General features: G+C 47.1%; 1 protein-coding gene across 7 annotated transcripts in view; it reads right to left on the minus strand.

Moving 5' to 3' along the window:
• The window catches only part of IL1RAP (interleukin 1 receptor accessory protein), a 49,797-nt gene that overhangs the window by 18,588 nt on the left and 15,850 nt on the right, over positions 1–15,359 (minus strand). For 4 of the 7 annotated variants that reach the window (XM_069792403.1, XM_069792405.1, XM_069792408.1 and 1 more), the window contains exons 2-4: positions 14,080–14,147; positions 1,684–1,969; positions 736–928 (exon numbers count right to left, since the gene is read on the minus strand). In XM_069792403.1, the coding sequence (XP_069648504.1) occupies positions 736–928; positions 1,684–1,969; positions 14,080–14,146 (546 nt within the window). In that variant the 5' untranslated portion in view covers position 14,147. Of the gene's footprint in view, positions 1–735; positions 929–1,683; positions 1,970–10,655; positions 10,815–14,079; positions 14,151–15,359 lie in introns of those variants that run through there. The other 3 variants (XM_069792406.1, XM_069792404.1, XM_069792407.1) reach the window with 2 other exon arrangements.

A 15,359-nucleotide genomic window follows, 5' to 3' on the forward strand; every position in this document is an offset into this window, starting at 1 on the left:
CTGAGAATTCTTATTCTCTCTTGACGAAAGGCATCCACCTAAAGAAAAACACTGAGGTAAAAATTTAATAAAATTGAGCAGTAATTCTGTAGGCAAGAGCCTGAGGATGGCTGCAGACAGCCTAATTATCAGAGCAATATGGAGGGTGGACTAGGGATGTCTCCATCTTCAGAAAAGAGGTTTGCTGAATTGTGTCAAACAGGACACCAATGGTCCTTGCAAAGGCCTGATATACAACTTAATCTCCTGACCTCAAAGGATTTTGGAAAAATGCTGTTTTCATTAGCAAGTTTGGGGGGTTTTTTGTTTGTTTTGTTTGTTGTTTGGGTTTTTGTTGGTGGTGGTTGGTTTTTGGGGTTTTTGTTTGTTTGTTTGTTTGTTTTTTTAACAGAAGAGGGAATATGAATCAGTTTCCTTTACAGGAATAGTGACTGGTTTACATAGCAGGTCAGGTACACTGCCTGCAGCTGAACTGAGGTTCCTAAATCCCTGCTAGAGTATTCTGCACTTGTGCATGCTGGTCAAAAAAGTTTCAGTGTTACCTCTCAGTTCCCTTCCAAGAGCAGTTTTACCCTTGAATTCAATAGAAACAAAGCCCTTAAAATTAGTAAAGCTTCATTAACAGCTTCATCACTGGTGAGACTCTGAAACATAGCTCCATGATTCTCATGCCAACCATTGCTTTTTCAGATACAACACTGCATTCCCCAGACTGCCCAAATAAGTCCTTCTTACCAAGTACCACTTGACAGTTGGTGTTACACTAGCAGGGTAAAACCCATCAATATCTGGACATATGATCTTCTCATGGTAATGCTCCAAGTAGAACATCTCCTCGATGGGTTTTATTGAATGGCTTACACAAGAGTGTTGGTCTTTCGGAACAACCTCCAAGGGAAATGCAACTTTGCTGCAGTAGGTTGTATTTCTAAGGACAGAGGAGGATAGGGGTGATTAGTTGAAACTTATTTACTCCTATAGCAGTGGAATGAAATAAGAATCACATCTGCAATAACAAGCATCATAGCACCGATGAGGCACATACAGCCTTAGCTGACTCATTTATAAATGGGAAAGAAAACACCATCAGAGATGGCCACACTAGCTCAGAAAAGCCTATAAAGATGACTAACAAGCAACATCCACTCCCCTGCTGGTAAAGCAGATAATAGGGTCAAAGACGCGATGAACAAGAGACAATGGAAGATCAAAAAGAGCTCTTGTGCTCAGTGCATAGCAGATGCTATGTTCATTTTGTAGCACACTTAGAGAGACTTTTAATTTCCTAGAAGTCTGAATCTCATGAATCTTTGCCAAATTAGCATGTAGTCAAAACATTACCCCTGCATCTAAAGCTATTTTTACTTTAGACATACAGATCACTTCTTAATGGTGAGTGCCTGTGGATTTTGCCATGGGCTCAGCAATAATATTTTCACGGACACTTGCAGCCAGCAAGGAGAGGCACACTCATTAATGTTTGCAAGGCTCCAAGAATTATTACGATGTAAATTGGCTCAGCACTGAGCGGTCTTATAATTGTAACATTCTTTTCCCATTAATGCTTATGTAAATGGTCTTCTCCCTACAGAAAGATCTGGTGCTAACAGCATAATTTTCCCACTTCCATGAGAGTCCTTTGATTATACTGAAGACATACAGAAGCTGCACTGCACAACCTACCTGAGCATGCATGTATAATTCCCAGTGTCATTGAGAAGAGCAGGCCAAAACCAAAGGGTGTCTTTCTCCTTACTGATGTGACTGTCTGGGAGACGAAAATTAATGGGCTCCTCCAGATCCCGGTCCTGCCCGATCCTGTACCAGATCAGGGTCAAGCCAGCAGAATGGGCTGTGCTGTAGTTGTACTTTAAGAAGGTCTCGAAAAGCGGGCATTTGATCTTGGCAGGTTCCCCATCATAAATCTGGATCTGCTTCATGGTGTCCACACCCCAGTCATCGCAGCGTTCTGCAGCCAGGAAGAACAAGGTACCTTAGTCTGCAAGTCTGCAGGGGAAAAACAGCTCTTCCAGGTTCCCCACAGCCCTTGGTCCTGTCCCCGTTAAAATCAGAGGCAAAAAGGTAGTGTTTTCAGTGGAAGCAAACTGGGCTTTTATAAAGCAGAACAAGAATACCATGTTCGTTTCTAGAGAACCTGCAAACCTCTACTTTCATTTGTACACCTCCTACATTTCTTCGAAGTTATTTATCCCCCATCAGGACAGTAGGGTAGGATAGGATATTCCTGCATAACACCAGGCTTCCTAGAGAGCTCCAAGAAAATTCAGTCCTAAAATCTTGTGTGGGAAGATAAAATTTGGATGAAAACAATGCTAGAGGTGTGTGTGCATCCAGGCACAGTGACAGGGAAGATGGAAATAGAGGTGTTGAAATAAGAGGGGGAAAAAAAAAAAAAAAATAACTACACAAACATCAACCCTCCCTTAGAGCTATGGGCCATGGCCCCTGCCAGAAGAAGCTGAACTGTGGGTTCTGGGAGCGAGGACTGTCTTTCCTGTGATGCATTCATGCAACACCTGTGCACGCTATGAGAACACAGAGAGTACAAGCACTAATAAGTGACATGTAGCGACTGGCAGCAGGTTCTCTTGGGGATCCCCAGGCAGCCTCCAGGTGCAATCCCCAAGCACAGTTCAACAGGCTCAGCGTGGCTCACAGCAGACTCAGGCTGACATAGAAACTGGGCAGCATGAGAAAAAGCTGTGCAGTGCCCTTTTTCTTTTCTTTTTTTTTTTTTTTTTTTTTTTTAATTTATCCTTGTCATTAGTGACTAGTTTCAGGACAAAAAGCACAGTCAAAACCCATTTCTCTTCCGAGTGTTTCTCTCCACTCCATTCCTCCTACCCGTCAGGATGCCCAGTCACAAAAGGACTCTGTGCAAGCAAAGCATGGTACCAGGGTGTTGGCAAACCTGAGAGCAACCCGTGCTGCCGGCGCCAGCCGAGACACAGAGAGAAGCTGCTGTCACTGCATCTCCTGTCTCCGCGCACGGACAAGGCAGAGCATGGCACAGCACCTTCCCAGCGCATCTCTTGTAGGTGCTGGGAGGCATCAGCTAGGGCAGCCTGATGTTTGAGAGCCCCAAATGAGTCCATCAGGAGAGGGGGGTGCTGCCTGCAGCAGTCCCTGGGAGCAGTGTCTCAGCATATCACAGGCACACCAGAGATGACACTGCAAAGCCTCTCTGGTTTGCAGATATTAGAAGATCTCGGACTGAGAGGAAAAACAGAATACAATATGCTCTTTGAGCCCAATTCTTCTGAACTGACTTCACAGGCCCAAAGCAGGATTTCTGGCATTTTATCTTCCTTAAATAGACAGTGGGATGTAGCTTGGCCCAAAATTCATACTTAATTAAAAAAAGCAAAGAGATAAACCTTTGAGAAGATGGCCCACAGCGCTTAAAGGCAGCAATGCTAACTCCTGTAGCTCAGCAATGGTTAGTCACAGTGAGGAGGAATCTGGGCCAGTAAGAATAGAAATGTCTTCTGGCAGGTTTACACACAAATGTAAATGCAAACTGCACTGCTCCTCCTGTGGTATGCCAAACACCCATATGACAGAGTGCTTCTTCTGGAGGAAGAGAAGGAGTTGGGCTAGGACGAGACAGGGAAGCTGCCCAGGGTACAAGTATTTGCTAGTAGGAACCCCAAATCCAAATGGCTGGAGAGTGCCATCGCTCATCATCTAAGAAACACGTAGCTATTTATTTCAAAACTGCACAGCATCATCCACTACAGCTGCTACCACAGCCATCACCAAGACTCATTTTAAAAGACCAAAACACTATTGGAAGCCTTATACCATGGGAAGGTGCATAGTCACCAGTCACCACCATGGTCAAGGCCAACTGGAACCAGTATGCTGCTTTATGCTGGTGGGGTCAAGCTACTGGATTAGGCATGGGCAACTTTCCATAGTGTGGTAAATGAGACAAATGAGCCTGCCAGAGATTGCCTGCTAATTGCATGATAAAGCACAGATTGCGGGCCATTTGTTTTTATAAAGAAAAGCTTTCCCTCCGAAAGGAGCAGACCTGTGTCTGTAAATCAGGACACCCAGGTTTTCTTCCTGGCACCTGACTTTGCTGTCTCCTCTGGGACTGCATAAAGGCAAATTGTCCTCATTACTTCAAATGGCAGGACTGAAGAGGAAGAAAACTACATAAAACATTACAGTACTGAAATTCTTGGAGTCAAGATCAATGAAATTTGCTACCACAAATAGCTCTTGCATTTTGCAACAGCTCATAAATCAGCATTGTAAAACTACTTACCTGTTCTACCTCAATGAGTTATTGAAAATAAATACAACTTTTTTTTTTTTTTTCTTCCTAGATTACTCAAAAGCAATGCATGGGCCTTGTCGTCTGGGCTGGGGAAGAGGCGACTGTTACTGTTCTTTACTATAAGACCTGTACCTGGAGATTTTGTCTCAGAGCTGGCTAATTCGCCTGACTTCAAGAACACTGTCACACCAAACAGCTAGTCCTAAGGCTCCCCACATGCGTCCTGCCTTGGGGTGCTGCGTGCTCTGAGCTGAATGCCAAACACAGCACATAGCCATGCTGCTAATGAGCAGCTACACCAAAGACCCCAAGAGCAGCCATGCAGCTTGAGATCACAGGCTGCACTTGCCACCCTCCTGGCAAGGGCTCCTCCTGGCTGCCAGGGCAAAGCCAGCCCGGCACGGCTCCGAGGGCTCAGGGACCAAAGCCATGACCCATCGCTCACAACAGAGATGGCAGAAACACCATGGGCTGGAGTGAGACCTCCTTCGTGCATAAAACACCAAGGACAGAAGTTGTGGTGCTTCGCACAACTTCCCCCCTCCCTGTGCCTTGCTGACAGTAATACTGCTATTTTGATTTTTGGGGGTGTTTTATGCCTGAGATTGCTGGACTCTGCCTGACACGGCACGTGAGGGGACTGCAGGCATCCCTCACACACACACCTTTGTGAGCTTCTCCCTCCTCGGGTGTGATGTGGCTCTTCTCCCTGTGCCAGCAACCTCCTTTGCCACAGTGGCTGGGTCAAGCCCAGACAGCCAGCTGCACTCCCTACACGCGTGTAAAGCAGAGGGATTGCTCACATTATTATTGCTATAATTTTATTTGCATCCAACAGCTCCCCGCAACATTTTGTGCCACTTCCACTATTTTAACCTTTATTGGACATTCAGAGCCTTTTTGCTGCTAACATCAGCATGCAGCTACTTGGATGCCAGTCTAAACTGGACACAGCCTGAAAAAAATGGCATGACTTCACACTGAACCTCACTGGCATGAAGCAGCTCCCACTATGAAAAAACAATAATAAAAAAATATATGTACACACACACACATTGATATATCCTGACTCCAGTAACAATATTTGAGGGGGCATTGCAGAAAGACACAAGGACCCAGTTCTAACTGTGAGAAACAGCACTAACTTCTACAGTGCTATGCCCATTTGCAGCAACTCACACTTGTTTTCACTGGCTAAGCCTAGGAAGTGAGTTTCTTCTCTCTTGAAATATTTCCTGCACAAAACAGCCGTCGGAGTTAAGAGCAGCTCCTGATTAAATTGAGTGGGCTCAGCATTCATGCTGTGACTTCAGAGGTTCACTAACAAATAGAAACCACTGAAGAGATGGGGGAGCTATATGCAACTCCATGGTCCCTTCCATGCTGCAGCAAATGGAGCACTATGCACATAACTGAGGGATACAATAAAATCTCTAAAAATCCACCATCCCACAAATGCATCCTCCTAGAAACGCCTCTGCAAAACACTTTGAAAAAAAGCCATCTTTTTCTTATTACTGATGAGGTGTACTGCAGATGCCTCAACTGACCCCTCTTTTCTGCTGGGTGCTCTGTAATCACACAGCAAGGCAGTCTATGACCCATAATACATACCTGTGACAGACAACGCAGAAAAAAAGCAAGAAATGGTCCTGTTTCCACAGCCCTGCTTAGGAAAAGGGATAAGGATTACACAGGCTAGAGGGAGGCTGCGTGGTGGAAGGAAACACCCACCTCCAGCATTGGAAGAGAAAGTGCAGACAGAAAGGTCAGGGTAAGGATGTCCATCTTGATTTCATGTGCCTTGAGATAAAGATACGGGTGGGCTGCTGGGCTACTGCTCCTCCCTGATGCACACTGGGATCTGGGTGAACTGGCAAAGTTAACTCCAAATGTCCTCCTTGCTTAGACTGTATGTTGCAATTCATGTTCATAGGGGTATCTACTACTGCTACAAGGGACAGAAACCTCTTCTGTTACAGAAATAGTCAGATCTGTACTGTTTCTGAATCTGGTGTTACAACACCCTTAAACAGCAGGTATCCCAAAACAGACTCCTTCTCAAAAGCCAAGCAAAAGCTGAAGAAGTGCCTTCTCCAGATGCAAAGTAGAAAATGAAAGGAGAGAAAAAAAAATAATGATGTTGCTCAGCTGCATAAAGGTGAAAACAGACATTTCTGGAAACCTTTCCCAACCTTTCTCTTATTACACTGATTTACCCCGTTTGGAACAGAGCTCTGCATACACACACCTGAAATGCTCCTGAGATGCATCTGCAGCACCCATTATAAACACCCACACAGTCAAAACAGAGATGAAATTGGTGCAATTATTGGGATTTTTCAAGAAAAGACAAACTGCTTAACCCATGGATCAAGAAAGAAAAATGGAGTAAGGCCACATCAAGAAATGCCGTCCCATTTTGTCCACAGTTTGGCATTTTTATGCAGTCATTTTAATTACCTCCATTTGAAAAAAAATTCTCAACCACCAAAACTCTACCAGCTCCACACCACTTCCACCCCTTCCCTCCCCTGGGGCTACAAACAAAGGCTTTCCCTAGTTAAAATTTCTGTGAAGAAATAATAAAAAGCCATCCTTATGAGAAGCCATCTATCATGCCGACACAAAATTACCCTGCCATTTGCCAAATCGATGCTCCGTTTTTAATCGCCTCTAATTTTGGGAGGGGACCTGCCTTGCATGCAGACTGGGACTGTGCGGCAGCAGCAGGACACGAAGCCATCAATGCTGCTGGTTGAATGACACAGCAGACCCCTCTTCCCTATTCCTTTTCAGCAGCAGCAGCAGCAGATGGGGCTGCACTATCTCAACAGCTTCCTACTTTCTTCGGCCGTCCCTGCTGCATTATCTTAAAGCAGAGTTGATATGAGTCAGCCTCCACCTGGGGAGCGCAGCCAGGCCAGAGGTTAGCTTGATGAAAGAATCGGCATCGATAAGGCAGAAAAAGCTGGTCACGCAAAGCGATTAAGTGAGAATTAATCATTACTACCTTAAAAAAAATTTTACCCCCACCCTCTTTCAAGCTCACAACAGTCAGTGAGGAGGCAGCAGAGGAAGCCAGGCTGAATGGAGGAGTTGCGCTGTGAGCACAGGAGGTACCAGCTGTGGCCAGCAGCCACGCGCGCGTGGGTGCGCTTTCCATTTACACCAGCGCCAGGAGCACCCACTTTTCCACTGCGTCTGCGTTTTTTCCTTTCACACACGCATCCTGCACACCAGCACCCCGTGCTCCCTGGCTGCACGCTTCACTCAGCAGCTGAGCAATTAGGCAGCGTGGCAGGGCAGCGTTTCCCATGCAGTCTGTATCCCATCTGACCGTACAACACGGCGGAGGGAGGGTAACATGGAACAAAACAAATGAGAACATCTTTCCTGAACTGGGAGAAGAGGCACAGACCTAAGCACACTGAAGTTGGTGGGAATGACAGAGAACTTGGTTTAGCCCTAGCCAAGATCAGCTAGCTCTCACCATTTGCTCCCACTATCTCCGCAGCAGCAATAGTGGTCAGAGAATGCCTAAAAACTGGTTGTAGCTCAACGCTGTCGTGGAGGCTCAGCCTGGAAGCTTCGTGAACTCTGCAGGTATTTTATAATCTGACTTCCAGTGGAAACACATCAAAAAGGGCCTGTCATAACCTTGTTGCCTTCCTCCCACAGCCTCTCCAACAGAGGCAGTAACTGGAAGTGGTCCTGGCACAAACCCCCCTGTGACCGGCTCCGACGCACAGCACGCAGCCCAGCCCCATCCACGCAGATCTGCTGCAATGGCACTGGCAACGCGGTTTTATACTTCTCCCAAGTCTCACCATATTCATCCCGCGTTGACAGTGAGCTGTGATTCACCCCATGGAAGCAGCTCCACTGGATGCTGCGCATGAGGACAGAGTCTCTTTCTCTCTCCCCAACCGCTTTTATAATTTAAATAGATAGGACAGCTAAGAAAGGAAGAAGGAAAAGGACTTTCTGTTGCAGAATAGCTCATAATTTTCAAAAGCACTTACACATTGTGGTTGTTTAACTTTAGATCCTGAAAGTCTAGTTTAAACAGTTGTGATGGTCTGCCTCTGCCAAATTCATGAAAAACAAGCTGACTGCCTAAACTTCTGTTGACTTCAGAGGAAGCAGCCAAGGCATGACATCCAAAAAATGATGATTCTGTAATGGAGCCCATAGCTTCTGACTCCTAGTTTCCTTATCTAATCAAGCACAGCCTGTAACGTGGGGAGGGGTAGTTTTTTGTGTCTTTCAAAACTCCTCCACAGTGAGCTCTATGCCTTCACTCTCTATCTGTGCGTAAAGCTGTGTTTACTGTATGTGGCACAGAGTGTTTTGGTTACCTCCAGCAACTGGGCCAAAAAAAAAAAAAAAAAAAGTATTCAGTTTTCTCTAGCAAGCTTGACATGTTTTCCTGGAGGCTTTTTTTAAAATTGAGATCAAAACGATAAAGGTAGGGGTATGAACTGCTTCAAAGCCTGAAGGAGAAAAGGAGCAAATAGCTACTTTCCATCCCACTTCATTGAGGAAATTGCTGCATGAAGCAAAGCAGAACAGCACGGGAGGAAGAGAGATAGAGAGAGAGAGGAAACAGAACGGCCCATTGCAAAATCATCTGTAGGAGAGGCAGCACGAAAAGGAGGTTTACCTGAGTAGCACCACCACAGAGCTGTGCTCAAGCTGGCAGGGGCTCTTCTGTATGCCTGGGACATCAGACTGGGACTTGACGAGGTCCAAGCTCAACTCTTGGCTCTGCCACAGGCTTGCTTAGTTAAACCCATGCAGCCTAGTTATTGCACTTAGCCAGGGTCTCTGTTGCCTGCTTTAAAATATGGTCAACAATTCTGCACTGCCTACCATAAACATCCACAGGGATGTCTGCATTAAAAAAACGCTGCAGCACTTGTCCTCAGATGAGGGCGGGAACTGAAAAAGCAGCAGGCGATAAAATGCACCGTAAGAGTCTACGAGCCTGGCAGAAGTCACTTGTGTGCAATAAAACATATGAGACTGAGAACAAAACTGTGCAGCTGCAGCAGGGGGACATGATGGATAAAGAGGGTAGGAGACAGGTCCCTGATGTCCCCTGACACCCTATTTATTTGATACACACCAAGGAGCAAAAGCGACCCTCCAATATCACATCAGCAACACACCCAAAATGGGCTGCTTTCCTCCACACGTTTCTACACTTCAATACGGATGGGTCACGTCATGTTGATGCCTGCACAAAACTCACCCCTCACAACCTATTTCCTCAGCTGACAAGAAGCAGACGTGAGGTCTTATCTCCTCAGCGGGCACAACTCTGGCTGGTGCGGAGGGAGGCTGGCGGCTGCGGTTACACATCTGCACCCAGGCCAGCTCTGCTCTGCAGGTTTTACCTCCATTCACTTCAGGGCTGTGCACCTTTCAACACCCTCAGTGTTGAATAACTTCATGCCCCCAAGCGCCGTAAACTTCTACAACCGCAGTAACTCACAGATGGGTACGGATAGTTAGAAAATCATGTCCTAAATTAGGACAGCAAGAAGCTGAGATTGGAAGAGTAGGAGGAAGTCAGGAAATCCCAGGAGAAGATGATGGGGGAGGGATTTAGTCTCTTTAGAAAACAATAATGCAGTTTAATCTATTTTTCTTTTGACTTTACACACTAAAATAAGCTTCTCAGCTTCTGGGGCTGTCACAAATCATAAGGAAAATAAGGCCACTGGAACCCCGTCAGTAGAATAAGAGCTATGTAGTAATAATCCTGAGGAGCTGCTCAGGGCTTTCCATCTTCAAAGTGTTTTACAGACAGTAATTTATTAATCTGCAAATTTCTCCTGGCCATAAGTAACTGCTCTGCCTCCCTGCTAAGCGCGAGAGAGACGCACGGCGCAGATCGGCATTCTGGAGAGATGGCGCAGGTGGCAGCTCTGACCTCCGGAGCCAGACCTCATTCTGCCTCGCTGCGGTCAGAACATCACTGCTCCAGCCAACACCTGAATCCAGAAGCACTGGTGACATCTGGCCCTTTGGAGCCGACTTCAGAGAGGACAAAACCAGTGCCTGAGAGCCTCTGGTATGGGGGAGCGTAAGAGACTCGCTCACAATCCAGTAAATAACAGCAAAGCCTGAAATAAAACTCCCGCGACAGAGGCTCCTGGCTGCCTTACAGCCACTGCCTGCCGTGCTGGGGTGTCACTCTGGGCAGAAGCTGGCCCCAGTCCTGGGCTCATCCTACCACACAGCCTGGCTGATAGCCCCCAAGGGAGCTGTCAGAGGAGTTTCCTATGCAAACACAACGTTTCCTTCCACCAAAGGACTATTTATGCACAGCAGTTACCTGTTCACACTAGGTGGGTCCTTTAGGTAATCAATATGATGCTGCTCCTCCTCTCCTGGCAGCAATATTCTTCTGCTTTTCTGGCTCCCTAGGACAATACTCCTAGCCATGATCCTCTCCCGAGCCCTCACCCTGTAAAAGCTGAGAGCTCTTGGAGAATGAGAGCGCAGCCTGGTTAGCAGAGAGAAAAACAGAACAAGGAGCACAACTACAGCTACATCTTCTGAATAAGTCAGTATCTAACATTGGCCAGCTTTGTTTAGAAACAAGATAACAATATTCTGTATTCATACTTAGTGTTATGTTGTCTAACTGGTTTTTCATCTCTTTTAAGCCAGGGTATATTTATATGACTTCAGTAGTGCCAAAGAAATCATCGTAAGACCAAAACTGGGTTCATTGGTTTTTGCTACCCTTCTCTGGATATCAGAACATCTGTGTTCTTTAAGCATCCTACAACACAAGCACAGAGATCTAAGCCTTATTTCCATCTTAAGGATGGCTTAGCTGAGGCAAGGAAAGCAGAAGACGCCAAGTACCATTGCAAACAACATCCCAAAGGTCACGAGTAAGGAATTCAAACCCAGGCACTGCAGATCACGTATATTCTCAAGACCAGAAGAGATTTGCCCACGCATACGGCATGAGTGAGTAGCAGACTCAGGCAGAAATTCAGTCTCAGACTCCAAGTCTTTTACTCTACACTACTCAGATCACATTTCTTTCCTCTTCCAGCTTGCAGCTCCCTTTCAGCAAATGATTTTATTGCAGCACCAGCCTCCATACACAGCAGAAACAGCAGAGCCCAAAGAACAGATGTTTAGAGCCACAGTGCTGTTGGCAAATTTGGGGGGGGGGGGAAATAGTTTGCAGATTTGTCTCTCCAGTAAGAGTTAGGGTGAAGTACAATGCTGAAGCTTTCTGACACACTGCCAGGGAGACTGTCAGCCATACTGGCTGAACTGGATAGAAAGGCTGTCTGCATTATAGCCGAAGCAGTGCTGGGGTTTTATAGCTGAAATTTAGTAAGTGCTGGCTCCTCATCCCCTCTGTAAGCTCAGACAGCTCGGGACTCAGCAGAGCCGGTACCCCTGGCTTGGGCAGTCCCCAGTCAATGTTGCTGATCACACTGCTTCCCTGGGAAGGGCTGCAGAAGCAGGCAGGAAAAGTGGCAGCAAACCACAACAGGACTCCTGCCCCTGCCTCCAGTCTTCCCCAGCCCCCTGCCAGCCTGGGCTGGAGAGAGAGCTGGTCCCAACAATACAGCGTTACATGACTATTATAGCAAAGCACAGAAAAAGATCCAGCTGAAATGATAAATCCTGACCAAGTTACACATCTTAAATATCCCACGAGCCAGGTTGCCTAGTGAGAGCTACCCATCCCCATGGCCTCACTTGGTGTTAGGAAACCACTGGGGCAGCTGCAGACTGTGCACAGCCCTTCTGCATTCGCTCCGGATAACCTCTGCTCCGCTCCCCCCACCTACGCTCCCCGCTCCAAGAAGAAAAAGCAAGCCCAAATGCCGTAACATTATCAGAGCATGTCCGGTCTCCCACACTGCTCTGTATTTATGACTTTGCAAGGGTGAGATGAGCTCCAGTTCCCTTTTGGTGCCAGTCCCAGGAAACCCCGCAGTGTAACAGAGGGCTGCACAGACGGCTGCCCCTCCATCCAAGTACAAACAGCCATCCAAGCCCATCATGAATAACAAAAGACGTTTTGACAGCCCAAAGTGGTTTATGATGTCCATGGAACAAAAAGGGAGCTCTGAACTGAAAAGTGGGTCTGTCACCCATGGACCTGCAGAAAATTAATTGCATACACTACAGTGGATTTGCAGAAGAAGTCTATTTTAACCGATCACGTGTCCCATGCATCGCCCTTTGACACTTATGTTCTTGCAGCACTTTACAAGGGCTCTAACCATCCTGTACAGAAAACCTCTGCTAAAGGAGGAATATTTAAAGAGCACTAAATACCTCACAGAAATACACAGAGGGTTCTGCCAAATCCATTGGCACAAGCCTGTGTGACCCAAACGCCAGGGTGCTCATTTGACTGCTCCCAGCTGACAGTCTCAGCTTCTAGAGTTGCTCTAACACTTCCTGGGCAATCCTGATTCAATTGCACCTACCTCCCATTTCTGAAAAAGCCCAAGATGACTGCACGTGGGGTGTTGTAATGCTGCCTCAGCAGGAGGAGGATATTGCGTTGGTGGAGAGCAGAACAGCACGTCCAGAAGAACGCGCAAAGCGGGGATTTTCCCAGCAAGCAGCAGCGGTCTGCATTGCTGGGTCCCTCCTTCCCCAGGCACTTCTACTACCTAGGGCTTAGCCAAGGGGACCTGGGCCATATATTCTTTCTCGTTTGTTGTTTCCCCATTGCTCACCACTTCCACCAGACCCCTGTTAGCCAGGCTGAGACATCCCCTACTGAAGACTACAGCCTACTGTGAATGCCTGCAGCCCTCGGGCAACCCGAGGAGAAAAGCCCTTCAGCCTCCGCAATGAGCCCTGCACCGAGATGAACCTTGCTGAAGTGCGTATTGTGAATCTGGCCCCATAATTCAGCATGGTCCAAAAGATAATGATACAAGAGCTGTTTATCTCCTCACAGTATTATAACTGCTTGTTTACCAGCGCTGCAGAGGGGCAAGGGCTCATTGGGGTACTAGTCAATCCTCTGCACAGCTCTTATTTCTGAACATTTCCCCCTATAAAGCCAGCGCCTGTTCTCTCCTTCCTCCCCCTTTCCACTCGCCTCCTGCAAATCATGCTGTCTCCTTCCACCCCCAAATAGGAAGTCCGGAGCCGAGACGCACACAATCTGCCTCTTCACAAGAGCTGGGCTGAACGTGTGCCAGAGGAGCTGTGAGCATGACAACATATTTCCTGCCAGGAAAGTGACTCAGTGAGACGGGTATGAGAGAGAGCTCCTCTTACTCAAGAAGTTCCCCTCTCCCCTTGCATCGCTGAGGGATGAGTCAGAATCTGAGAGTCGGAATCTAAATCCCCTCTGGATCCAGCCAGGAACAGCAGAGCTCGGGTTCAAGCCCAGGTCCTGCTTACAAGTCAGTGACAAGTCAGCACCGTGTGCCGAGCCCTGGTTTTGCCTCTTGCAGAAGGGCAATAACAAAACTGGCTGACTTTGCAAAGCACTTTTAGGTTGAGGTGGTGCTTATTGCTATTTGCTAATGCACCCATTTACACCGTGCTCGTAGCCTCTATACATGAGCATTACACAATACCCACACAGAACTAACATAGCGTTCATGCGTTTTGCTGAAGTATTTTGCACACGACCATTTCAACCAGGAATACTCTAAATGCTTAAAAATCACTGCGGCCAGTTTTCTTTCTCCAGCCCCAGATCAGCTCTTTCCGCGGTAAGCGGGCAGACCCATCACATGCCACGTCCTTACCCGAGCCGCTGCCGAGGGTGACCATGCCCAGCCAGAGCATAACCAGCAGCGCACCGACCATCTTCATCCTGCTGAGACAAAGCACACACAGAGGTTCTGGTTATTTTACGCTATTTTCATCACTGCAGACAATTTTGTAACTCTGAGTGTATGTGTTTATTCCTCCACCCACCAGTGATCCTTTAATTCTTGTTTGTTTTTTTTTATTTCATTAAGATTCCTTAAGAACAGCATCTGTATGGCAGCGTTGTTCTGCCTGCAGGCAGCTGCGTGAGCTCTCCAAGCCTGGGAGGTGATGGCTCAGAAAAGGACAGCCCAGCTCATTGACTTAAGTCACTGGAATAGTCTATATCCGTGAGCACAAGGAGTGAGGTAGATGCTTGCAGGCTACAAATCCCATGCTTTGACTCCCAAAACACCAAGGTCCTTTGCCAGTGCCTCATTCGCTCATTTCTAAGGACGAGTGCAGAGAGCATTCGTGATGGCAAGCAGCAACTGAAGCACATTTGCACTGAACATGCATCTGACAGTTCGGCATGACAACCACGCCGGTGCAGTCCAAATTTGCAAGGTGTGCTGCTGGTGACCTGCAAAGAGGCCGGCTGCCAGAGTCCTGTGCTTCACCCCATTCCTGCAGGCAGGTCAAGGCTCCACCAGCTCTTTCCAGTCAAACCCTCCTTGGAATGGCCACCTCACAAGAGTAAACAAGCGCCAGGTTTGTACTCTTTTCAGAAATTATCTGAACAAAGGTTTATACTTTCAAAGCAGCACTGATAGGCAAAAACCAACCCCAGACTTCGTTCCTGCTACAGAGCACAATTTCCTGTAATTTGAGATAAATGTACACTGCCAGACTTTCACCTGCTGCCTGCTCCAGTACCTGGCATTCAGCTCTCGGAGCTGTTCCCTCACTGGAATTAAATTTCCCTGTGTTTCTGGGTTTTCCAGGATGCAATTTATAAGCTGGTAGTCACAAAAGCTGACATATACTGGGTGCTCTCATTAATGGGGCGAAGGTTGCATTTGATATTCCTGGGTGCTGTCAGATCACAAAGGGAGAAGAGATGGTTAAAAGGCTGAACTTCATCAAAGCATCTCAGCTCCACTGGGCAGATGCGGTAATGAGCATGGTGATACTGTCAGGAGTGTGCTCATGAGATGACAGGAAATCTGCTCCATCAGGGTGGGCTAAAAGGGTGGGGAGAGAAGCCACAGAACTCCCTTAAACATGTTCCTCATAATCCTGTCCATAATATACGCATTACACTGAAGGGCTTCAA

Source organism: Haliaeetus albicilla, chromosome 9 (genome assembly GCF_947461875.1).
Source record: "Haliaeetus albicilla chromosome 9, bHalAlb1.1, whole genome shotgun sequence".
In the NCBI taxonomy this organism is placed as follows: Eukaryota; Metazoa; Chordata; class Aves; order Accipitriformes; family Accipitridae; genus Haliaeetus; species Haliaeetus albicilla.